At 52.2% G+C, this 26,456-nt stretch overlaps 1 protein-coding gene across 2 annotated transcripts; it reads right to left on the bottom strand.

Moving 5' to 3' along the window:
• Window positions 1-219: 219 nt before the first annotated feature.
• On the bottom strand, window positions 220-16,537 carry SNRNP70 (small nuclear ribonucleoprotein U1 subunit 70). 2 transcript variants are annotated; one of them, XM_034986958.1, is made up of 10 exons: window positions 16,283-16,537; window positions 15,360-15,516; window positions 13,737-13,799; window positions 13,570-13,624; window positions 8,346-8,410; window positions 8,118-8,180; window positions 7,398-7,479; window positions 4,071-4,172; window positions 1,141-1,228; window positions 220-1,031 (listed from the first exon to the last, which is right to left on the bottom strand). In XM_034986958.1, the coding sequence occupies exons 2-10, from the start codon at window positions 15,504-15,506 to the stop codon at window positions 407-409; spliced, it is 1,290 nt and encodes a 429-aa protein (XP_034842849.1). In that variant the 5' UTR covers window positions 15,507-15,516; window positions 16,283-16,537; the 3' UTR covers window positions 220-406. The 2 variants fall into 2 exon arrangements, with proteins under 2 accessions (XP_034842849.1, XP_034842848.1); XM_034986957.1 differs by having other exon boundaries at window positions 220-1,058; window positions 16,283-16,526.
• Window positions 16,538-26,456: the final 9,919 nt, after the last annotated feature.

Below are 26,456 nucleotides of genomic sequence, written 5' to 3'. Positions count from 1 at the left end.
AAAATCACGAAGGGATCAAAAATCCTAACAGAGGGAACCCTTGCAGAGCATCTCTTTATCCCATTTTAAGCAGGTCTGGTGTAGTGTGGGTAGCCCCAGCCTTAGGTCAAAAGCCCAAGTCCTTGGCAGGCCTTGGGACACAAACGAAAGTGGGGCCATCAACAGTCAGGTGACGACCTTCAGAGGAAGACATGAAGAGCAGTGAAGAAGAAACCAAGGTGCTCGTTATCAACAGGAAATTAATTTTATTTTTAAATCCAAGGGGCCAGAACAAATAAGGAGACTCCTACCCTTGGCTGGCAAACTTAGGTGGTGGCCGAGAAGGTCGGGGGGAGAGGACGACAGCAGAGGGGTGGGTAGGAACACGTCCAAACAGAACCAGGGCGCGGGGGGAGGAAGGCCCTCTTCACTCTGGTGCGGCTTCCATCAAATACCCGTTCTCCGGAGCAAGATACCCATCACCTCCCTCAGACTCCATGTACATGTCTCGGCTTTCATTGCCCAGACCCTCCAGCCCGTTGTCCTGGCCGCCACCCCCCCCACCTCGGGCCTCATCCCTGCCCCGTTCGCCACCCCGCTCCCCCCGCTTGTGCTCGCGATCCCGGTCTCGGTCGCGGTCCCGCCGCCGCTCCCGCTCGCTCCGGTGGCTCCGACGTCGTTCCCGGTCACGATCCCGGCCCTTCTCCTCTGGACCATCAGGGCCGTCAGGACCCAGCTCCCCAGGAGGCCCATCGTCAGGAGGCGCATCACCAGCCTCAGAGGGCTCTGCCATGTCGCCACCACCTCCGCCACCACGCAGCTCCTCCTTGCGCTCCCGCTCCCGACGTGCCCGTTCCCGGCTCCGGCTACTTCGCCGCTTCCGTTCCCGGTCCTTGTCCTTGCTACGCTCCCTGGAGCGCCTCCGCTCCTCCTTGTCGCGACTCCGTGAGCGCCGCCGCCGGTCCCGAGAGCGGGAGCGTCGCCGTTCTCGCTCCTTGTCTCGCTCGCGGCTTCGTTCCCTGCGCTCCCGCTCGCGGTCCCGGTCCCGGTCCCTGTGGGGAAGCGGGGAGGGGCCGGGCCTGGATGAGGTGGGCAGAGGTTTGTGGTCGGGCTCCCCCACGTGACCACCCCCATCCCAGGAAACCAGCTGCCCAATCTTACCTCTCATCATAGCGGGAAGTATCGTCCCGGCCCGAATGCCGGATGTTCACGTCGGCCCCGCCTCTTCTGGTCCCACCGAGGCCACCTCCTGGGGTGGGAGCAGGGAAGAGAGGGTCAGTCTGGGGCAGGGCGCACAGGGAAGGGAAATGAGGGGCACCAAAGAGCAAAGGGAAGGACTGCAACCATGTTTAACAGGACAGCCATGCTTTACAGAGATGTGAGGACTTTCACGAAGTGCCAGCTGGGAAACACCTGCACTCACATTCCAAAGCACGTGCTCCTAACCGCTAGGGCACCACCGAGCCCTGCAAACCCTTCCCACTCAACGGCCTCCTCCCACCAACCACAGCCGGTGACCTTTTTTTAAAAAAAGATTTTTAAGATTTTATCTGAAAGAGTGTAAGTGGGGCAAGGCACAGGGCACAGAGGGGCAGAGGGAAAGGGAGCAGCTCGATCCCAGGACCCCGAGATCATGACCGGAGCCGAAGGCAGACGCTTAACCCACTGAGCCACCCAGGCGCTCCAAGCCAGTGACCTTTCTAACTGATCTGCCTCAAAGCCTCTGATGGCTTCCCACTGCCCACCTTTCAAACCAGGGGTCCCTGGTTCTTTACGTTCTGGGCGGTTCTCAATCCCCTTATACTCTCCATCTCCTTTCTGCCCCAGCTGGGATCATTCGTCTCTTTCCCTAGAATCTTACCACCTTCCCTGTGAAGGGTGAGTAAACCCTTTACACGTTAGCCAGAACATCACTTCCTCGAAAGCTCTCCAGATTCAGCTGTTCCCCACTACACACTCCCAGAACAGGTAGGTTCCTTCCTGAGACTTCAAGGGGAGCTTCACGTTTATACATCCGTGAGAGCTGAGGAATGCTGGCCTTTCCCGGCAGACTATTACACACCGTGAAAGTCGGGGCTGTGTCTGGCTTTGCTTGTAACCAGCATGTGGTACAGCACCCAGAATATAAAAGTCTACGTACTGCAGTCAGATGACTGACTGAACAACTCTAAGGAGCAACAAAGAGCTCCTTCTGCAGATGGGAAAACAAAGAGTCACTTGCCCATGGGGACTTGGGAACGAAGGCGCAGAACTGGGCTAGGGCTCCCAGCCTACTCCAGAACTTGCCCTCTCGTGCACCCTTCTGCACCACAGGGACTGGAAGGAAGCTTCAGTGAGGCAGGTCCGAGTTCCACATACGGAAATGGCTTTTGGCAGGGCCAGAGAAAAAGGAGAAAGGCCACTTGGAGGGCCAACATTCTACCCGGGACAGGCAACTACCAGGCATCTGGAACATCATGGGCATGGTGCAGAACAGACTACTGTCTTCAATTTTCAGGTCACGATCCAGCTATGGATCCCATCATCAATTTGATGGCTTGCAACCAACGTATTAAAAAAACAAAATAAAGCAACAGAATATAAAATACTAGTACACACTGCCCGTAGAAAAGGTAATTACTGTTCACAAAACTTTTGTCATGGGTGGTATTTTTCCATGGATATACACTGGGTCAGGATGTACTGGGGACTGCTATCACAAAGTCTGAATGCGAACTGAACTAGAAGATTCTGGGATTCCAGAATTCTAAAAATAACAGACTCTGGGGTGCCTGGGTGGCTCAGTTCATTAAGCGTCTGCCTTCGGCTCGGGTCATGATCCCGGGGTCCTGGGATCGAGCCCCACATCGGGCTCCCTGCTCAGCGGGAGGCCTGCTTCTCCCTCTCCCGCTCCCCCTGCTTGTGTTCCCTCTCTTGCTGTCTCTGTAATAAATAAAATCTTTAAAAAAATAATAATAATAATAAAAAATAAATAAAAATAACAGACTCTGAAAAACTCACTCCAGCGCAGAGGAATGAGGGCAAGAGAAGCAGCTAGCTACTGTCGCGAGGCATAGCAGGGGAGTGTGTGGTCTAGGCCGCACAGGCCAGCCAGGGTGAGAGCAGCGGACAGGGAGGCAGGAGTAAGAGCAGGGAGTACCGCACCGCCTGACGTGTCAGCCTGGGGAGGACCTGCTCTCCTGAAGAGCTGTCACTCACCCTCGCAGGAGGAGGTCCCTCACATGCGTGTCTGGATGGCAGCACCGCAGCCCCAGGTGCAGGCCCAACACTGCGCCACTGAGACCCGAACGCCCCAAAGCACAGAGGCTCACCCAGGACGAGGTGTAAAGCGGAAGCTGCAGAGCAGGCACAGAGCCAGTGCAGGGAAACACGGACCAGTGTGCAGACAGCACGCAAGGTGCAGGCAAGGGGCAGTGATGCCGGACGCGGCTCCGGACAGCTCGAAGGTCTGGCTACCAGGTCCTCTTGAGGCCCAGGGGCATCACACATCTCTGAGCTCCAAAGGACCTCCAGGATTCTCTACCGACAACGCTCCTATATGTTTTAAAAACCTCAAATGTATTTCTGATACTTGCAACCAAACTGACCTTGACTGACACGGTGAGTAACAATCAGAGACAGACAAAAGCTGTCTGTGTCTTGCTCCTGACTAAAAACACAGGACACAACTGGTAATCAACGAATAAACAAATGAGCAAGAGCAAAGAATAGGTGGATGAGAGAGTAACATTTACAAGCCCTACCACGTGCCACCTGCCAAGCTGGGCATTTGGTATGCTGAGGTTATCCCCACTTTCCAGGATAAAGGAAAATGAGGCAGGAAGAGGGGAAATGCACCAGCTAATAACTACACAAGCTGGCATTTGATCCCAGACTTGCCTCTCCAGGCCAGTGCTCCTGCTCCTAATCAGTGACCCAGAATGAGAAGACAGCCACCAGGAACGATGATGGTGACAAGAGGAGCTGGAGGGAGGAAGGGAGGATGTGATGAGCAGCCAGGCAAGCAGAAAGAAGGAGGAAAAACAGAAAGCAGCAGAGGATGCAGAAGGGAGTCAGATCCTCCAGCGCCAGCCCAAGCGGGAAGTGCTCACCTAGCCGCCGGGGCCGCCAGCCCTTCACAGTTCGGCCTCTCTCCACGTCCACAAGGACTCTCCTGCCATCAATCTTCTTGCCATCTGCGTGCTTGTAAGCGGCTGCAACAGATGTGGGGAGGGGGGAGGGGGAGGAGTCCCCAGAGGGTCCTCTAGTCAGGACAGGGCCCAGCTCTGCAGCATCCCCACCCTCACGTCCCCATCAACGCACTCTGTGCGCGCACGCACGCACGCACACACGCACACACCCATACACCCACCAGACAGCCAGGCAACTGACAGCCAGACCAACCCTCTCCCAAACCAGGAGGGGCCTGCTCCATCTCGGCACCTGTTTATCACCCCCCAATCACTATTGGGGGGGAGCAAGACCACCCCAACCACCACGCCCCGGGCTCCCAGGCCCTTCCTGCTCCCTTTCGACAGAGCAGCCCCCTCCTGCCCAGGTGGCCATAGTCGCTGCAAAGAAACTGGAGGTTAACTTAAGGCTGGACTCTGCTGTGGGGGAGGGCTCCTCCACAACCCCAGGCATGCACCCTAAAACAACATGCTGGGGGGAGGAGGCCCATCTGGGCCGCTCTGCACCCCAGTTCACACCGGTTATCCTTTTTGTTTTTTGTGTTTTTTGGGGGGGGGGGGCGGAGGTGAGCGTGGGGGGAACAGACATCAGAACAGAAAATGAACCAGAAAAGGGTGGGAGAAATCTTCAGGAGATGGCAGGGAGCAGAAGGGTGGGTTATGGTGCTCCCAGGAGGCCTGGAGGGGCCCCCTACAGCAGCTGGGGGAGAGGGAAAGTGGAGGGAGGCATGGGAGGCGTGCGGTGCTCCTGACAATTCCTGCCTTACCTGAGCCGACTGACTGCCACCCAATCCCAGCCCCCATCCCATCTCTCCCTCCACACCCCCAGCTCAACACACGCTGGGAGGCCAACCCCAGCCGGAGCCTCTCGGGAAGGGTGAGGAGTAGAGGGGGAGATTCGGGGAGAGGCATGTTCCTGCTCTTGGGCAGGGCACAGCAATGGGCAGGCCCGATCCTGGGCCTGTCTCACACGGGGCATCAGGAAGGCCAAAAAAGTCCGTTTCCCACCCCCAGCCCTGGCCTAGGGGGTTGTCCTCAACCAACCACAATACCCTGCCCCGCCCCAGCCCTCTCCCCCCCAAATACAACCAGAGGAAGAGAAAAAGGTGCCATTTACCGATGCCGGCCTTGCGGGTGTCCAAACCGAGCGGGATGGGGGGGGCTCGGCAACTCCTGGGGGCCTGGCGAGGAGGCGGGCTTCCCGGGGGGGGACACGGGACCGCTTACCTGGAGCCCCCAAGCTTACCTGAGCACGCGCACAGACCCCACACCCACCACCATGGGGTCAGCTAAAGCTACAGGGAAGGGAAGTGGGGGGTTCTAGGGAGCCACAGAGAGGGAGAGGAACCACATCTCCTGCACCACCTGGAGACAGGCAGAGGAAGTGGTGGACCCCAAAAAAACCTCATGGAGGCCTTGAAAGAGGGGGAGACAAGGATTAACATCAAGTCTAGGAGCTGGCAAAGCCCTGGGACTAGCTTGTTGAATTTAAAAAGAAGGCCGGGGAGGCCTTAGCGAACCTGTCCGCCCTCACCTTTCCCAGTAAAGTCCACACTAAACTAGGCACACGCCCCACCCTCGCAGCACATACAAGGACTTTTCCACCTCGAATTCCACACTCCCTCCCACCACCTGCCACTCAAAGGCTGGCACACAAGGGGACAGCCTGGGGGGTCCAGGAGATGGAGTGCTGCCCGTGATTTGAGGAGAAGGGGCCTTTTGGCCCCCGAACCCAGAGGAGGATAGTGGGAGAAAGGGATTTAAGGACCGGGAACACAGTCAAGCAAAGGAACCCTGCTCTGGTTCAGTGTCCCAAACCCCAGAAGAGGCCCAACCCAGGAGTACCAACAAAAGAAACCATGTGACATGTGTACTTCTAGGCTTCTCTTTCTCTCCCTCTCTTAGGTCTCTAGACAGTGGAAGGGTCTTAAGTAAAATCTACAACACCTTCAGCTGCTTGCAGCCTGTCACTCGATCCCTCCCACACCCCAATCCCCAATTCCATGCACTCTGCAGAGCCGCTGGGCACCAGAGCCCTTCGGTAGGCCTCAACCATGATAAGGCAGACAGAAAAGGGGCACAGCACCCTGAGTCTAGCAACCAAAAAGATTCTCCAGGGCCACCACAGTGACAGCCCCACAGAAGCACGGGGGCTGGGAGCAAAGGGCTGAAGGGTTCCACATGGAGCCCTCGCCCTAGTGCGTCCTGTCTTCAATGTTCCCGTAACCTTGCCGCTGACGTCATGAAGCCAGGTAAGTCGGGGGTTGGGTGGAGCCCAACTGGAGAGGCCAGCTGCCTTTCCCATCAGGGTTCATCCTTCCCTTCCTGGGATCAGCAAGATTACCAGAGAGCATATACGGATTGGGGGAAGGGGCAGCAGGAGGGACAAAGGGCACCCAAACAAGGAAAGGGTTCTGGGTGCGGGGAGGCTGAGGGGCGACCGGGGATGGGAGGAGGGCCTCACTGCTCCTGAGCTGCCTGGCTAAGCTGGGCTAGTGTGCGGTGCTGAGTGATCTTACCCATGATACAAACCCTTATACCAACCATACACTGAGGTGTTGTAAGGGGAGCGTAAGCATCAGCTGCAAGCCAGCTGCGTGGTGGCTGCAGTGACAATAAGAACAGTCAATTAATACGGCGGCCCCTGGACACGCCGCAGCCCTGCCCACCCCCACCCACCCATCCCTGCCCATGTGGACGCCGCCGCAGCCTCAAAGGGGGCTTTGGAGATGTGGGGGCAGGCGCTAAACACGCCTACCAACCCACTGCCCGCTGAGGAACAGGGTGGGGGGCCAGGGGTGGGGAGGCGGAGGGTCGGGTGGCCCAGCCCCAGCTCTGCTGGGGGGAAGAGAGGGCAGGTCCAAAGGCCAGTCCTCATTCCAACCTGGCCGCCCCCAACTATGGTGGGGGGAATGGGGAGAGGCTCCCCGAACATCCGACCCCTCCCCCCCACCTCCAACTGGCCCCAGCCCCCACCCAGTTCCCTCCTTGCCCCTGAGGTTCAACGTGTGACACTTACCTCCCCAGGTTCACACACACACACACGTTGTGGGGGATTTTGGTTTTTGTTTTTTAAAAAACACGTATATATAAAAAAAAAAAAGATATATCAGAAACAGAGGGAGAAGGAGAAGAGACATCGCTAATGTCAGGTTTGGCAGGGTGGGGGTGGGGACAGACGACGGGAAGGGGCTGGGCAGCAGAGAAGAGAGAGGGTCAGAGGGCAGGGCTCAGGCCGGAGGTACTCACAGTGCATGTCTCGCTCATGTTCATACTCGATGAAGGCATAGCCGCGGGGCTTTCCTGACCGCTTACTGTAGACCATGTGTATCTGGCAGCGGGGAGGCGGGGGGGGGATTAGTTCTCAGACAAGGAAATCCCACCCATTCAGTCGCAGAGCCTGCGTGCTGCCAGCGACAGATGCCTCAGACCCTCTCCCTGTCCTCAAGAGCCCAGAGTGACTGATGCTCTACCGGCGGGCGCCAGGCTCGGCAGTGTGTGCACACGATGACCTCCAGCGCTCACGACCGCCCGAGCACTTAAGCGATTTTTCAGTGAATTCAAGACACGTCAGTAAAACATACAGCCTTGCTCTAAAACGAGTCAGCACGCACATTTCTGCTTTTCCTCTAAAGGGCCAGACAGCAGACACTTCCGGCTCTGAGGGCCTTACAGCAGCCGCAGCCGCCAGTGAACAGATGGGCTTGGCTGGGCACCAATAAGCCTTTATTTACAAACGGTAAATCCGCAGTTTGCCTACCCGTATCCTAAATCAACAAAAAGCAGCCCTTACTTAATCCCACTCCTGCTACCCAAAGTTGGCTGCATGCTAGCGCAGTCAGAATGTGAATGCAGGCCACGGCCTCTGAAGCCCCGCAATGAGGGGACGCAGCCTCGGGGCCGGGAGCCGGCCTTCTCCCTCCCCCCACCCCGCTCCACTTCAAGTAGCCGAGGCCCCAGTTCACTCACTCTTTTGATGGGTCCGTACACCTCAAACTCTCTCCGGAGCTTGGATTCTGTCGTGTCATAGTTCTACCAGGAGACAGATACAAAGTTAAGTGGGAGAAGTGAGCCATCCCAAAGCCCTCAGAACATTCCAGGACTTAGCCTATTGTCCTTTGCCCCACACCCAAGCTCTCAGCAGCCCAGGGTTCTAGGCTCCTCTGGGGCTCCAGGGGTGGGGAGCTTGGGACTCACCACTCTAGCCACAAAGAGAGTCTTGAAGGCATCACCCTGAGCATTGGGATCATTGTGAGGGTCCCCTGTGCAGGAAGAACACAATGCGTAAGTAAGTACAAGACGTCAACAGTCTCACACAGCCAGACAGACACAGACAGAATGGCAGAGGCCGGTTAGAGAGAAGAAAACTGTTGGTGACTGGAGACCTTGGGCATGCTCCTCTCTCCAGCTTCCCTCCAGCAGCCTTGTATCCGAGTAGCCAGTTCAGGCCGATGAGAGAAGGGGATAGGCTGACTTCAAGCTGACTGGATGGAGCCAGCCTAAAGGCCATTTCAGACCTACACGTGCGAAGGTTCCAGTCCCTTCCAGGGGAAGACTGGGAATCTCTGCGGAGGCAGCCCCATCACTCCAGGTGCCTTTTCCTCCCTCACCGGCAGGGCCGCACCGCCACCCGATGGCACAGCTTGCACCTGCAGCCCACGGGGAAACCGTAGATCCAAGGCTGGCAGAGAGCCCAGGAGAGCCCGAGCCTTGCTTTCTTCCCTATGCACCACAGCCTCTGTGCCTCAGGGAAAAAGCCAGGGCACAAAATGCTGATCAGATTCTCACTCCCACAAGGCCACTGAAGAATAACCACCTCTACAGACAGGAACCAAAAATCTACTACAAAACTCATTCCAGAGGTGATTCTGATGGCTCAGGCCTGGGAAGAAGTCCTTTTCAGACTATGGTGACCCAACCCCACACGACGGCCCTCGACTCCCGCCAGGGCCCCAGAGGCACCCTGCCCAGTGCCCAGCGGAGGTGGCTCTTCCATGACATAGCGCTACCCTCAGAATGACCTGCCGTGTTGTGCGGGAATAGGAGAAAAAGAACGTTAATAATTTATCGCACACGTAATTAGGCCCTGACACTGTGCTGGATGCTGAGGATTAATCATTTTGCAAATGGAAACAAAACCAGCCCCTGAAGCACAGAAGAGGAAAAAGCGTCAGAGCGGCAGAGGGCCAAGCCGGCTTTACACCCCAGCCTGACCTCACAGGCCAGGGGTTCTAACTACCCGGCTCTATGCTGAATGTCTAGGCACGAGCTTCTCAGGAAGACAGTCTAGCTGTTCCAAGGAGCCAGAGAAATAAAGTTCTAGATTGTCTCCTGTGAGAGGGCTACCTCCCAAACATAAATGAAATACAAGGTGCCTTTAGAGAATTTACTAAAAACCAGCGGACTGAACCCACATTTAAAGGAGTAATTCCCTGGAAACTGATGGCAGCCTTTGAAGACAACGCCATCTTTGAGCCTGCCCCCTTTGGTGTTCACCCTACCTCATCCCTCCGCGCTGTCATTTTCTGTGCCTTGGTCTCTCAGTCTGCACCGGGCCACTCTCATCCACTCACCTAACAGATACCTATTAAGTACTAACAAGCGCCTGCGACTGTCATTAAGGTGTCGGGGATTCCACAGTGAACGAGACAAAAAAAGACCCCTGCCTTCTTAGAGATCAGACACGAATGCAGGGAGGCTGACTGTAAACAAGGTAAGGAAACCATTTAATTTTATCCGAAAGTGACAGACCCAGGCAGAAGAGCAGTAAGGGGAAGGTCAGGAAAGGCCTCACTGGGATGAGGACATCTGACTGAAGACCTGCGAGTCTCATGGCAGCAACAGGAAACACATCTGCCAACAGCAGGCAGCAGGTGGTCCAACAGGTGCAGCGAGAATGCAGCCGCGGGACCGCCAAGCCAATTGCTGCCTGGGGGAGCGACTTCGGGGCGGGCCCCGCTGCGACACCACGGCAGCTCGGTAGTTCCTGCCAATGCAAGGGGCCCCCGAGTGTGACTAAAGGCAAAAACTAGTGTAGCCGAGCCAAGAGTACCCCTGTACCTGAAAAAAGAACATGTCAGCACAATGACGGTGGCAGAGAACTAGAGTCGATGGGCAGGTCACCAGTCAGTGCACATGCGCACATACCCACAGCACTCCCGTGCTGGCAACTCTGCCCTTGGGAAATCCTTGGCTGAAGGGATTATCTAGGTAGCAACCCAGGGCAGAGGCTCAAAGAACTGTCCTGTGTGGTGGGGAAACCTCATGAGACTTTTGGATGGTGGGGAAAGTATCTCAGAACTCTCTCTTGGGAAGCATACTAGGCCTCAACAAGCCTCAATTTTCCTTGTCTTAAAAATAGGAGTAATAAGGGCGCCTGGGTGGCTCAGTTGTTGAGCATCTGCCTTCGGCTCAGGTCATGGTCCCAGGGTCCTGGGATCGAGCCCCACATCAGGCTCCCTGCTCGGCGGGAAGCCTGCTTCTCCCTCTCCCACTCCCCCTGCTTGTGTTCCTGCTCTGGCTCTCTTTCTGTCAAATAAATAAATAAAATCTTAAAAAAAAAAAAATAGGAGTAATAACCCCTGCCATGCCTGGAAGCTGTGAGAAATCAATAATGTGAATTACACCAACTGCTTTGGAAGGGACGAGGTCCCCTCAAAGGGCAGCTGTTAGTTTCGACAAGGCACAGCAAGCTTCTGTAGTGGGGACAGAGGCTCCCGGGGGCATAAAAACCCTAATGTACTTGATCCATTCTTTTTTCTTTTCAATTATGCAGAAGTCCAAATACCTAGGGAAGCAGAAAACCTCCAGGAACCAGCTTCAATTATCAACGCTTGGCCACATTCGTTTCATCTGTACTCCCAACCCACCAAAATATTTTAAATCAAACCCCAAATATACCATTTCCGTCTCTAACAGAGACTTTTTAAGAAGCCAGAACCACCATACTGTTACTGCACCTTAACACATTATGTTAGTTCCTTAACTGGAGACCCGTGTTCAAATGCCAGTTATTTCAAAACTGGATGTTTATAGTTAGCTCATTTAGATCTGGATCCTAACAAGCTCCACACATACCATGTGGTTGCCAGAACTTTTGATTCTTTAATCCATTCAATCCGCTCCCTGCCCTTTTTCCTTGTCATTTATCACCTAAAGAAACTGGGTTACAAGTTTGTCATACAAATTTCGCACAGTGAATTTGGCTGATTGCACCTTCGTGGTGTCGTTTAACTCATCAAGACCCCATTCTCAAAGGGGGGGAAATAACTTCCAAGGGGACAAGTGATTTACCCAAGGTCACCTGGCTACAAGTGGCAGAATCGGGGTTAAAGGGCACATGGGTCAGATTGCAAGGCCGGTACCCTAGCAACGGAGTGAAAGGACTCCCCAGACTAACTGCTGCCAACAATTCCGTGTGCCAGGTCCTACAGGGGCTGGGGCTGTCACAGAGAGCAAATCCCATCCAAACCCTGCTCTCTCGGAGCAACCGTGAACCTCCAGTAGAGAGAGATTCTCTTCAAATCCCCTGTGCAGACCGAAGTGACCAACCTGCAGCGGGACTCAGGACTTTCAGCACACAACATGACTCGACCTGAGCAAGGAAGTCCTGGAAGGTTTCCTTGAAAAGTAACAGCCGAACAGGGACACAAAGGGCTGCTACACACAAACCAAGGCGTCATCACAGACTGGGGGAACAGCCTGGGCAAAAGCCCAATGACAGGAGACCATCCAGCAAGAAAGAGGCATAAGAAAAAGTGACTGTGGCTAGAGCGGGAGGGGAGCATGGTGCCCAACGTGCCTGAGCAAGAAAGAGACTTTGGTCTTTATGCCGACAGCAAAAGGAAGCTGTTAGAAAAAGGTAGAGTCGGACTTAAAGACCCAAAGAACTTGGTGGAAACAGAGCTGTAGATAAACCAGTTAGACTGTTACTGTGTGTGCGAGCAGGAAGCGATTTGGGTGGTGGTGGACACAGAGAGAAGTGTCAGATTTGGGACAGAGAGTAACAGGGACAGGTCGTGGTGACAAGCTGGGGAAAGGAGGAAAAAAAGTGTTAAAAGCAAAGTGGGTGGCCCATGATAGAGATCATGACTTGCAAGGCTGCATGGCCGTGTTCCACTGACAAAAACATCCAAGGAAACCAGGTTGGTGGGAGGAGGAAATTCTGAATGCGGTTTGGACATTGAGTCTGAGATGCAGTAAGTCAGTGCTCAGAGAGCTCTCAGCTAGATATCCAGGTCTTTAGATGTTAGGCATCTGGGGTCACCTGGGTGCCTCAGTCAGTTACACATCTGACACTTGATTTAGGCTCAGCTCATGATCTTGGGGTTGTGAAATCAAGCCCTGCATCAGGCTCCATGCTCAGCCGGGTTCTGCTTGGGATTCTCTCCCTCTGCCCCTCCCCTCAGTTAACACCTGCTCGCACTCTCTCAAAAATTAAATAATAAAGTATTTTTAAAAAAAAATGTTGGGGGCGCCTGGGTGGCTCAGTCATTAAGCGTCTGCCTTCAGCTCAGGTCATGGTCTCAGGGTCCTGGGATTGAGCCCCGCATCGGGCTCCCTGCTTGGCGGGGAGCCTGCTTCTCCCTCTCCCTCTACTGTTCCCCCTGCTTGTGCTCTCTCGCTCTCCCTGTCAAATAAATAAATAAAATCTTTAAAAAAAAAAAAATGTTGGGATGCCTGGGTGGCTGAGTTGGTTAAGTGTCTGCCTTCAGCTTGAGTCATGATCCCAGGGTCCTGGGATCGAGTCCCACATCGGGCTCCTTGCTCAATGGAGAGCCTGCTTCTCCCTCTGCCTGCCGCTCCCCCTGCTTGTGCTCACTCTCTCGCTGACAAATAAATAAAATCTTAAAAAAAAAAGTTAGACATCTGCATAATTGCCCTGAGAAAACATGCCACTCCAGGGACTAAGGTCTAAAGAGATGTGATTCACCAGCCTCACAGGTGTAGAAGGGAAGCCCAAGGCTTCTGACTGTAAAGCCCTTGCTCTAACAAGACAGGGCCATCTGAGATTGATGTGACCCTCTTATAAAGTCTGGTTAATGGCTATAATGTATCTGGTCCTGTGTTTCAATCCCTCCCGTACCTGGAAGGGATGGAAAACTCCCAGCAGGAGGGTCAAGGAGCAAAAGTGGAGCCGTAACTGCTTCACTGCTTCAGCCTGTGACACCGAACCGCGTTGTGGTAGCCCCTCCGAGTGCGCTCCCCGGTAGGACACGCAGCCCAAGGTCCCAAGGCTCACTTCCCGCCAACCCAGACCCCATCCTGTACTCCTTAAATGCCTAAACCACAGTGTTCAGCCAACTCTGTGAACTAAAAAGTGAACCATCACACCTTCCCATATTAGGTCCACTGGGGTGGATCAGTGGAGGAGAAACGCAAGAGGGTTTGAAGAAGAAATGGGAGAGGAAGAGAAACTTACACATTTTTAGCTCTGTCTCCACTTCCTGCTGTCGCCGCTCAATCTTTTCTCGTCTCTGTCAGGAGAAAGGTGGACAACTGAATGCAGGGAGAAGTGCCCTGATGTCAGGGAACATCCTGGAGAACGTGGCAAAAAAGATATGGGGCCAACAGGTGAAAATGACATACCTTTCTCTCCATGCGTTCCTCCCGAGTTTCTGCTCGAGTCGGGGGAGGGGCATCTCGAGGGTCCTGGGAACAAGAAGAGAGGTGACAGGGTGGGAGGAACAGGGGGTTGCAAGGGACACCCATCCAGAAAACAATAAGCACCTCAGGCACTCACCGCCCCCCCCAAACACACAAGCAAACATGGGACAGTTCCCAGGCCAGTGGAGGTGGGAGAGTGGCAAAGATCAAAAATGTGGTCTGTGGACCAATGCTATCCACGAACCGTTGCTGGTCTGTCACAAGGGAAGTACAGAAATCAGAAGAATTCAGAAACTTCTACAGCAACAGGATAAAATAGCTCTATGCCCACCAAACTTAATAAAAATTTGATCTTTTATTCTGTAGTCTTTCTTTAAAAGATACAGGAAAATCAAAATCACTCCTTTGTATTTATCAACATCACTCTGCAAAAGAATTGTCCTTTATCACAGAGATCAGGACCAGGGTTGAAGCAAAAGGACTTGACAGTGCAGTCCAGTAGCAGTAACTGGACACCTTCTGAGGGCCAGGGTAGTTCTCGAAGGGCTCACCAACCGCTCATGAAACTGTAACTGCCACATGACCCGCATCATCAAGGGTGCCACGGGCCTGTAGCCATTAAATTAGTTTAATTAGCTAATAACATTTCCCCAGGACCGGTTCACCAAGGGTGGCAAATCCTACTGAAGAACCAGTCTTCTGTTACCTCTCCACTACCTTCTGCTCTGCAAGCTTCCTCCACCTTCAGCTGGCCCTTTCTTACTTGACACCAGAACTGGCCTCTACTGACTCCTGGCTGTGTGCCAGCACTTCTCAGGTGTGCCCTGATGCACCGCTGATGTTGTTTCCCCCAGTTTACAAATGAAAAGACGGAGGCCCAAAAGCCCAAGTCACGTATTTGTGTTTATCCTGCAGTTGCAGAGCTGAAATCCTCAAGCTCATATGAACATCATCCTATTTTTTTTTTTTAAAGATTTTATTTATTTATTTGACAGAGAGAGACATAGCGAGAGCAGGAACACAAGCCGGGGGAGTGGGAGAGGGAGAAGCAGGCTTCCCGCTGAGCAGGGAGCCCGATGCAGGGCTTGATCCCAGGACTCTGGGATCGTGCCCTGAGCCAAAGGCAGATGCTTAACGACTGAGCCACCCAGGCGCCCTGAACATCATCCTATTAATAACAAAACTGGCGAACATGGTAACATTGATGATTGCTGACTACTTGGTGCCAAGCCCTATACCAAGTTTTGCAGTTAATTCCCAGCCAATATTACGAGGAAAATACTATTATCCCCTTACTAAAAACGAAGAAATCAACTAAGAGAATACACCACTTGCTCAAGGTCACACAGCTGATAAACGGTGTGGGCCGAGGACTGCCTGACTCCAGAGCCTGAATCCTCAACTTCTAGTTACTGTATTTTCAAAAAAAAAAACCCACAACACTACAAGGGATACACTATCAACCCCATTTAAGACAGAGGATCAGAAAGAGTGAGTCCCCTGCCTAAATCACACTGCTAGAAAATGGTCAGAAACTGGACTCCCAAATCCAGCTCCGTGGCCCCCTAGAACCCAAACCATTCCAAGACTGCTCAGTGAACTCACCTCAAACTCTCGGATGTAGGGCGCAATGCCACAGTAAGGTTGATTGTGGTGTTTTTCATGTGGCAGTTTCTCCAAGGGTGGCAGGTATGGGATAGGGTCGCGGGGAGCAAAGAGGGCCAGAAGGTTGGGCGGCAGGAACTGGGTCATCTTGCCAAGTCTGAGAGCAGAAGCAGGACAGCCTTACGTTAGGGTGACCGGGCGGAGAGGAGGCCCCTACAATCTCCTGACTCCCAAGAAAACAGAGATCGAGGGGCAAGGTCTCAGTATGAAAAAAGGTTCTGTAAGAACACGGGAGTGACCCAACGGCTCGGGGGAAAGGCATCAGTCTGAATGAGAAATCAGGTTCTTGGGGAGAGGGCTGTGCGAGGGCCGGGCAAGGCCGGTCAGAGAGACAAAGACCGAAAAAGAGTTTCTAAGTAGTTAAGAGTCAGAGTCCCGAGCAAGGAGCCGTGGGGCTGAGAGGTTCCCTGGGAGCGTGCGGGGGACTCAAGGATCCTTACGACGGAGGTCCAAAGCAATGGCGGCTGGGGGGGGGTCCCACACCCTGGAGAACAGGTTATGGGGGCGGGAGTCGCAGGAAGTCTCCGATCAAGGGAAGAGGCTCAGAAGCAACACCACCTCGAGCCAGGGGCTTGTGGGTAATAGATCCAGGCCCCCCACAGACGAAAGGAACTGTGGGTAAGGGTCCAGGCCGCCGCGGAGGCAAGGGAGAAAAAGGCAACACGCCGCAAGGGCCTGTGGGTAAGGGACCCCGGGAGAGCTGCGGGAAGAAGGCCTAGGTGCCCAGAGGACTCTGGGTAAGGGGTGCAGAGAGGTGCGGTGGCGCGGGAAGGAGGCCCGGCCGCGGGGAAAAGACTGGGGCCCACCGCAGGGGGTTGTGGGTAGCGGCTCCACACCCGGTAAGGCTACTCGGTCACACTCACCCGCCGCGCGGCGCCCTCCTCGGCCTGGCGACGGTCCGGGGGCTCGCGGCGGCTGCGGCGGCCCCTCAGCAGCAGGGACTCCTGCTCTGCCTTCGACTCCGGCGGCGTCTGCGTCCGTCTGCCTTCGTCGCCCGCCCCGCGCGCGCACCACGCCGCTGCTCACGAGCCCGCGCGGCCTCGGCTCGCGACAGGGGAAAGGGGTGGAACAAGTCTCAAATCCCTCCGCCCTCCGCGCTGCGCACGCGCCGCGCGATTAAGCACAGCCCACACAGAGGGACCTGGCGTCGCCGCGGGCACTGCGCACGCGCCAGGTCACTTCCCCGCCCCCGGGCACCTTAAACTCCTTTGCCGAGGTGGGCTGCAGGCCGCAGTGCGCACGCGGGTAGCGCACCAAGCAGTAGCCCTGTCTACCTTGCGCCTTCGGCTCCAACCGACTCTAAGCGCGAGACTCCTCGATGCTCCGCCCCTTTCCCCCAACACACTTCCCGGATCTTCTACGCATGCGTGTGTTGTTGTGTACGGTGAAATACCCCTCCGCCGCCTGGCAAAGAGTCCCTCCATGAATAGTGTCATTACGTTGAAGCCTAACCTGTTAAATCAGTAACTGTTTACCCAGCGGCTGAGGTGTGCTGGGCAGGGTTTGGGCTCTGCAGATCTAGTACATGACTAAGGCAAAGTCTTTTTCTTCTTGGAGCTTACATTGTACTGGGGGACACGATAAAGGCATTCAAAGGAATGAATTACGGAGAGTGGCCAGCAAAATAAAGAATAGGGAGGCCTGGCTGACTGAGTCGGTAGAGCATGTGACTTTCGATCTCAGAGTCGTGAGTTCAAGCCCCAGGTCGGGGTGGAGCCTACTTAAAAAAAAAAAAAAATAGGGCCGAGTAAGGGGCTTGGGCAGTGAGAGTGGTGCTATTTTAGAAAGGGGATAATGTAAGGTCGTCTGAAGAGGTGAAATCCGATCGGATGGAAGGGAGATCTGGTGAACAGCAAGTGGCAAAGCCCTGATTTAGGACAGATGGCAGGAATCTCAGGTTGTTGGCCTTGAGATCCGAGAGCTGGCAGCCGTGTTACTTAGGGCCCTGTAGATCTGTAAGGAATTAAGTGTTGTATAAGTTTTTCGGATAGACTCAATGGCCTGTTTAATAATAATTACGTTAGTTATTACAAAATTTAAATAACTGATTTCATGGTTCAAGAAGCATCTAATATGAAAGCACATACTTTAAAAATATTTTGACATTTGTTTTATGTATGTGTGTATGTGGAACTCTGCGCTATTTTTTGGATCTTTTCTGTAATTCTAAAATTATTTCAAAACAAAAAGTTTAAAGAAAATGAAGCTAAACCTGCCTTAATCATGTATTTTTCCGGTACCATTCGAAAGTAATTGCTGTGGCACTCTAAATGCGTCAGCAGGTGCCTCCTAAGAATAAGGACCTCCTCCTACATAACCACAAAATTATTTTAAGCCCTAGGAAAGTTTATCCAGACCATATTCAGATTTTCCCAAATGACCCAAGAATATGTTGTTTTAACCCAAACCAGGAGCCAATCAAGTTTCACACATTGCATTTGGTTGCATTGGTCTTTTTTTTTTTTTTAAAGATTTTATTTATTTATTTGAGAGAGAGACTGAGATAGAGAGAGCATGAGAGGGGGGAGGGTCAGAGGGAGAAGCAGACTCCCCGCCGAGCAGGGAGCCCGATGCGGGACTCGATCCCGGGACTCCGGGATCATGACCTGAGCCGAAGGCAGTCGCTTAACCAACTGAGCCACCCAGGCGCCCCTGCATTGGTCTCTTTTAATATTGAATAGACACACACACACTTTTTTTTTTTTTTCTTGTTATGTTGTTGGTTTTTCCCAGAGTTTGGGCCAGTTTCCAGTAGAATGTCCCACATTAGGGATTTGTCTGATTGTTTCCTCAGGGTGTTTAGTTTGTTCCACTAACCCTGTTTCGCCTGTAAAGTGGAAATTGAGTCTGAAGGTTTGAGTAGGTTGAAGTTAAGCATTTCATTTCTCGAGTGATACTGTGAACTTTATATTGCATCACATTTGGAGGTGCATAATGTTAGATGGTCCCACTATTATGATGCTGAGTTTGGCCACCTGGTCAAGGACCTAACTGCCAGATCTCTCCTTCTAAAGGTACATCGTCCCCTTGGTAATCTGGGCAGTGAAACTTTGCCACCATGCAAATACTCTGTTCCCCAGCTATCTCTCACCAGCCATGGGTGATCCTTGCCTGCAGTCAAGTATTACATGGGGGAGAGGGCAGATTTTATTTGAAATGAAAGAGGAAGTCACTAAAAGGTTTTGATCAGGAAGACATACTTTTAAAAGATCACTTCACTGGACAGAATGAATGGACAGAAAGAATGTAGGGAAGGGGCTGAAGGAAAAACAGGGAGATGGTTAGGAGGCTGCATTTTCCAGGGAAGGGATGGTGTTTTGGACTGAGATGGTAGCAGTGAGGTGGAAAGGAATGTTGGGATTAGGGATATATTGTGAAGATGGAGCTCACCCAGTCACTATAGGAGTGGAATTAGAGTGTATGGAAATGAAGGAAGTTAAAAATAACTCCTAGGGGCACCTGGGTCAGTTGAGCATCCAACTCTTGGTTTGGGCTCACGTCATGATCTCGGGTCATGGGATCGAGCCCCACATCAGGCTCCGCGCTCAGCGCAGTCTGCTTGGAATTCTTTCCCTCTTCTTCTCCCTCCCCTTCTGCCCCTCCCCTCTGCACTCTCTCTCTCAAATAAATAATAAAATCTTAAAAAGAAAAAACTCCTGGGGGGGCGGGGCCTGGTTGGCTCAGTTGCTTGAGCGTGCGATTCTTTTTTTTTTTTTAAGATTTTATTTATTTATTTGACGGAGAGAGACACAGTGAGAGAAGGAACACAAGCAGGGGGAGTGGGAGAGGGAGAAGCAGGCTTCCGCTGAGCAGGGAGCCCGATGTGGGGCTCGATCCCAGGACCCCGGGGTCATGACCCGAGCCAAAGGCAGATGCTCAATGACTGAGCCACCCAGGCACCCCGATTCTTTTTTTTTTTTTTTAAGATTTTATTTATTTATTTGAGAGAGAGAGAGATAGTGAGAGCAGGAACACAAGCTGGGGGAGTGGGAGAGGGAGAAGTCAGCTTCCCGCCAAGCAGGGAGCCCAATGTGGGACTCGATCCCAGGACACTTGGATCATGACCTGAGCCGAAGGCAGACACTTAACGACTGAGCCACCCAGGCGCCCAGATCATGCGATTCTTGATCTTCAGGTTTTGAGTTCAGGCCCCACCTTTGGTACAGAGCTTGCTTAAAAAGCAAAAGAAAACAAAACAAAAAACTCCTAGAGGATATTAAGGAGACAAATAAATGCAACATGGGATCCTGGATTAGATCATGAACCAAAAAAAGAACATTCGTGGAAAATTGGTGAAATTCAAGTAAAGTTTGTGGAATTATTGATTAACAGTATTATATTTCCTAACAAATAATTGTACTATGGTTACGGAAGAAGGCGACTTTTGCGGAAGCTGGGTGAAGGATACATGGGAACTCTATGTTTGCGACTTTTCTGTAAGTCTGAAATTAGTTCAAAATGCCATGTTTAAAGAAGATTTTAACATTAGCTTGTTATTAAATCCAAGGATTAAGTCCCAGTCTACCTCTCCACACAAGGCAGATGCTCGCCACAGTGTTGCTGCCATTCACTGATGCCAGAACTCTTTGCCAATAACTGGAATTAGAAAATGTTGTTAAAAAGAAACTTCCTCAACATCTTTCTTTACTATCTTATCTATATGTTCGTCTTGAAAGCATCTAATCCAACGTGGCATAGTTCCAACTCTCTGGCTCTGACTTGCAAATTCAAGCTCCCCTGTATTTGCTAAGGGTAGAAAAAAAGTTTACTTATTTATTTTTACTTTTTTTAAGATTTTATTTATTTATTTGAGAGAGCACAAGCGGGAGGGAGGGGCAGAGGGAGAGGGAGAAGCAGAATCCCCGTTGAGTAGGGAGCCTAACAAGGAGCTGGATCCCAAGTCCATGACCTGAGCCAAAGGCAGGCGCTTAACCGACTGAGCCACCCAGGTGCCCAGAAAGTTTTCTTTTCAGTGTTCTCCTGGGGCGCCTGGGTGGCTCAGATAGTTAAGCGTCTGCCTTCAGCTAGGGTCATGATCCCCGGGGTCCTGGGATCCAGTCCTGCAATGGGCTCCCTGCTCAGTGGGGAGCCTGCTTCTCCCTCTCCCTCTGCTGCTCCCCCTGCTTGTGTGCTCTGTCTCTCTGTCAAATAAATAACTAAAATCTTTAAAAGAAAAAAGATATTAAGATACAACCTCTTATGACACACAGTTGTCTCCTGATGGCAAAAAAAAGTTAAGCATCCACTTATCATACAACCCAGCAAGCCCATTCTTAGCTAATTATTCAAGAGACCTAAAAACATGTTCACACAAAACCAGATACATGGATTTTTTTAAAAAGATTTTATTTATTTATTTGACAGAGAGAGAGAGACAGTGAGAGCAGGAACACAAGCAGGGGGAGTGGGAGAGGGAGAAGCAGGCCTCCTGCCGAGCAGGGAGCCCAATGTGGGACTCGATCCCAGGACCCTGGGATCATGACCCGAGCCGAAGGCAGACGCCTAACGACTGAGCCACCCAGGCGCCCCAGATACATGGATTTTTATTACAGCTTTATTCATAATCGCCAAAAAACGAAATAGAACTCAAATGAATGGAATAACAAATGAGCGTCCGTCCATGGCTTCGAATAGTTCTGACTGATCGACACAATAGGAATGAATCTTCGATGCATTATGCTAAGCGACAGAAGCCAGATTCCTGAGGCTCCGGACTGTATGATTTCATTCATTTGACATTCTAGAAAAAGCAAAACTGCAGGGACAGGGCAGGGGAGAGAAAACAGAGCAGTGGTTTCCAGGAGCTGAAAGTAGGGAAGCAGTTGACTACAAAGGGCAGGGCTGGAGGCAACTTTCAAGGAATGCTAGAACTTTCCTATGTCTTGATTTGCACTGGCAGTTACTTGACCCTGTAGACATTGGCCAGAACTCAGAAGTGTATGCCATGAAGAGTAAATTTTATTGTGTCAACTCAACCTCAGTAAAGTTGACGGAACAAAAAAGATGGCTCCCCCAAATGTTCATTAATTACAGCCAGAAAATAATAACTTTACGGTGGAGAAACCCAGCAGATACTACCCTAACCAAGTGATCCAAGTTGCCATCACCTGAAGTAAGACATATCATGTGCCTCCAATATGTTATGATGAGAAGGGAATTTCACTTCTGTGGTATCCCCCTACCCAAAAAAAACCCTCTATAATCTCTATCCAGTCACAACATGACTGGGGCAGGCTACAACATGAATGACCAGTATTCTTTTTTTTTTTTTAAGATTTTATTTATTTATTTGACAGAGAGAGACACAGCGAGAGAGGGAACACAAGCAGGGGGAGTGGGAGAGAGAGAAGCAGGCTCCCTGCAGAGCAGGGAGCCTGATGCGGGGCTCGATCCCAGAACCCTGGGATCATGACCGGAGCCGAAGGCAGACGCTTAACGACTGAGCCACCCAGGCGCCCCTGAATGACCAGTATTCTTCAAAAATGTTGAGGTCGTGGGGTGCCTGGGTGGCTCAGTTAAATGGCTGCCTTCTGCTAGGGGGTTGTGATCCTGGGGTCCTGGGATCGAGCCCCATGATGGGCTCCCTGCTCAGCGGGGAGTCTGCTTCTCCCTTCCCCCCTCTGCTTCTTGCAAATCGCATGCGTGTGCGCTCTCTCTCAAATAAAATCTTTATTTTTAAAAATATTTTATTTATTTATTTGACAGAGAGAGAGACAGTGAGAGAAGGAACACAAGCAGGGGGAGAGGGAGAGGGAGAGGGAGAAGCAGGCTTCCCGCCGAGCAGGGAGCCCGATGCGGGGCTTGATCCCAGGACCCTGGGGTCACAACCTGAGCGTAAGGCAGACGCTTAACAACTGAGCCACCCAGGCGCCCCTCAAATAAATAAAATCTTAAAAAAATAATAAAGTAACAAACGAAGATGTTATTAAAACATGGGAATGAAGGGAATGATACGGAGGAATGGGAGAATCTGTTTATTTCCTATTGCTGCTGTAACAAATTACTACAAATTTAGTGGCTTAAACCAATGCATATTTATTCTCATTCTGTTCTGGTGGCCAGTAGTCTACCGCAGAGCTGTGTTCCTTCTGGAGGGAGGCTCCAGGACAGAATTCATTTCCTTGCTTGCCTTTTCCAGCTTGGGGAAGCAGAGGGTACACTGATGAGGGACATGTAGCAGGGTCGCAGGCAGGGCTGGGATGTAGGGTCCAGCCCCCCATATCCCCCCTGCCCCCCACCCCGCAGGGAGGCACAGAGTAGATGAGAGGATTTACCAGGGTTAGAATTTGACTACAACAGTGCCCTGGAGGGGGTCATAGTCAAGGGAGTTTAAGATACGGGAAAGTGGGGCGCCTAGGTTGGCTCAGTCGGTTGAGCGTCTGCCTTCAGCTTGGGTCATGATCTCAGGGTCCTGGGATCGAGTCCCGCATCGGGCTCCCTGCTCAGTGGGGAGTCTGCTTCTCCCTCTCCTTCTGCCCCTCCCGCCTGCTCATACTCTCTCTTTCGCTCTCTCTCAAATAAATAAATAAACATTTAAAAAAATCTAAAAAAGATACAGGAAAGTGAGGAATTTTATTCTTTTTTAAGATTTTATTTATTTGAGAGAGATAGAGCATGAGCAGGGTGGAGGGGCAGAGGGAGAGGGAGAAGCAGGTTCCCAGCTGAGCAGGGAGACTCGATCCCAGGACCCTGGAATCATGACCTGGGTCGAAGGCAGACGCTTAACCGACTGAGCCACCCAGGCGCCCAAAAGGGACGGGTTTTATTGGTGTCCCATGGAATAGTGGCAGCAGGGGAAAGAGGGAAGGGAGGACAAGGTGGGGGGAGCCAGAGATAATGAAAAGGTAACAGGATCAATGCACTGTCGGTGCTGGCAGGCTTGAAAGTTTTTCAATGCAGTTGATGGGGAAAAGGAGCATGGTATGATAAAAACAAAGTTCGGACGGAATGTCATTACTGGTAAATGAAAAGGACAAAGGTATGACCATGAAATCAGGTGGTACGATTGAGTGACAGATAAGGGGTGCAGAGCTTCTTTGGGGGTTAACAAAAATGTCCTCAAGTTGTGATGGATGCACAACTCTTAGGAATACATGAAAAACCCACTGTGTCATACAGGTTAAATGCGTGAATTGTACGGTATGTGAATTGTAGCTTCATAAAACATTCAAAAAAAAAAGAGAGAGAGAAAGAAAGAAAAGAAAGAAAGGAAGAAAGAAAGTAGATGGCTAGGTAGGACAGTGAGCAAGATCGATGGAAATGGTGGGCTCGGGAGTACCAAGACGCCCGGTTTGGGTTATCTATTGCCACAGTGTTTGTAACAAACCACCCAAAAGGGGCGCCTCGGTGGCTCAGTTGGTTAAGCGACTGCCTTCAGCTCGGGTCATGATCTCAGGGTCCTGGGATCGAGTCCCGCATCGGGCTCCCTGCTCAGCGGGGAGTCTGCTTCTCTCTCTGACCCTCCCCCCTCTCATGCTCTCTATCTCATTCTCTCTCTCAAATAAATAAATAAAATCTTTAAAAAAAAAAAAAAAACACCCAAAGTCTGCATGGCTGAAAACAACAAAGATAACTTATTTCAGTTGCTCGTCTGCAATCTGGGCAGGGATTGGAGGGGACTCAAGGGAGGGTTTATCTCTGCTCCAGGAGCATCAGCAGGGTGCTCTGGATGGGGCAGGAGGATGTGCTTCTTCAGATGGTCACTCACAAGGTTGATGCTGGTGAACAGCTGTGAGTTTAGACAGGGCCGAGGGCCAGTAACGTAGGGTCCTCTCCCCATGAACCTCACCATCTGGACTGTGCAAGTGTCCCAAGGAAAAGAGTGGGGCCGAAAGTTGCCTTTCATGACCCAGCCTCGGAAATCATATGGTGTTCCTTTCAAGATGGTCAGTTAGTTGGGGAAGTCACCAAAACCTGGGGACATGGTCTCCATGAGATAGGGAGTGGCAAGATTCAAGGTTACCATGTAGGACAAGAAATGGGTTCCTTTTTGGAAAAGACAATCCAGTTACAAGTCAGGTTTTAGTAGGATCATCTGTGGGGATAATGAAATCACTAAGGATTAGGACAGTAGCTTTAGAATGAGGGATAGGGGGGCGCCTGGGTGGCTCAGTTGTTAAGCAACTGCCTTCGGCTCAGTTCATGATCCCGGAGTCCTGGGATCGAGTCCCACATCGGGCTCCCAGCTCAGCAGGGAGCCTGCTTCTCCCTCTGACCCTCTCCCCTCTCATGCTGTTTCTCTGCCTCTCTCTCTTTCTCTCAAATAAATAAATAAATAAAATCTTAAAAAAAAAAAAAAGTAGAATGAGGGATAGGGAGCCAGGATCTAAAACCTTCCATGAAAGAGCAGGAGTGGCCAGAGAGAAAGGGATAAGTTCAGTATGGGAGGATGGGAAGTGTCCATGGATAGCTTGAGCTTCAAAGGAGCTGAGGGAGAGGGCGCCTGGCTGGCTCAGTAGAGCATGCGACTCTTGACCTCTGGGTTGTGTGTTCAAGCCCTACATTAGGCATAGAGCTTAAAAAAAAAAAAAAGTCAGAGGAGCTGAAGGAGGAAGAATGGATGGTCTGGAAACAGCAAGGAGAAAAAAAAAAAGAAAGAAAAAAGAAACGGAAAGAAGGCGCACCCATTGCAGGTAGGAGGGTGTAAGACGGCGGCAGGAAGAAAGGACCAGTTCACACAGAGTTCAGAGACCCACAAAGATAGGGGTCTCTCTGTGGGCTCTGAAAATGGCATAAACATAGACACAGACAAAGGGACGGTAGAGACCCGGAGAGAGGGACCCAGAAATCCAGAGGGATGGTGACACAGCTTCCCAGAAATTGCAGACAGAAGAAAAAGGGTGCCAGCATTCGCAGGGAGTCATAACCTTCGTGTTTCTCTGCACTTGCCCAGCAGAGGGCGCTCGGGACCCCACTCCCCTGAGTCCCGGTAACCAATCCCCACCACTTCCCCCCAAGCCCATCAGATGGGGCTATTTTTACGCGGGTGTCATAGGACACCGGTGGCTGGAAGGCCATCGTCTGTCTGTCCTTTAGTGCCTTCGAGTGACTCTGCGTCATCTCCCCAGCCCACCCTCCACCTGTTCCTGGCAGGCCCGGCCTCCTCCTGCTCTACCCAGGGCTACTCAGGCTTCACTGGGTCTCCGAATGTCTGACCTCGAATACAGGTGGAGACCTTGATGAGGGAACGGGGTGTGGGGCGCACATGATCATGGCTTGCAGCTGCTGGAGCATCTCCAGGACGGGGCAACCACCAGGGCAGTGGCAGAGCCGACCTACAGTTATGGTCAGAAAGAGAGTCAGAGATATGACTCCAGAGACCCTGAGTCCTCCGGAGGCCCTGAGACAGAAACTCACAATACTTCAGGAATACAGGCAAAGAGACCCAAGGGGAGCCCCAGGGAAACCCAGGGAAACCCAGGGACAGAGACACAGAGGGCTAAGAGGTAATGAGAAGAGATCCCGACAGAGGGGAGAGACAGAGACCAAGGGAGACAGAGATAAATGGAGACACGCCCCTAAGAAACAAGAGTCAAAGACGGAGATGCAGAGAGACCAAGACACAGACAACTGACAGAGACCTCCAAATACAGAGTCCTCTAGAATGGCAAAACTCAGAGATAACTGACCCATAGAGATACTCAAAGATACATCTCTTGACAGAGACTCAAAATGAAGACGCAGAGACATACAAGATAACGAGAAAGACGTGGAAGTTTGTGACTCCAACAGAGGGGCTCAGATATTCGTAAAAAAGAGACGGGAGACACACGCACACGGAAACCCGGAGAGACGCGGCACAGTGGGAAAGGGGACCCGAGAGCCGGATGCGCGCGGGGAACGGCGGCGGGGGGAAGGGGCGGGCGCCCCGGCAGAGGGCGCGCGGCCGCCCTCTGCCCCGCCGGGGTCAGGCGCCCCCTCCCCCGCGCCCTGGCCGGACGGCCGGGCTATTTTTACGCGTGGACACCGGACACCAGGCTGGGGCGGCGGCGGCGGCGGCGGCCGAGGCGGGGCCGGGCCGGGCCGGGCCGGGTCGGG

This window comes from Mirounga leonina, unplaced genomic scaffold, assembly GCF_011800145.1.
Source record: "Mirounga leonina isolate KUSES-001 unplaced genomic scaffold, KU_Mleo_1.0 Mir_376, whole genome shotgun sequence".
In the NCBI taxonomy this organism is placed as follows: Eukaryota; Metazoa; Chordata; class Mammalia; order Carnivora; family Phocidae; genus Mirounga; species Mirounga leonina.
This window is presented reverse-complemented; position numbering and strand designations above follow the sequence as displayed.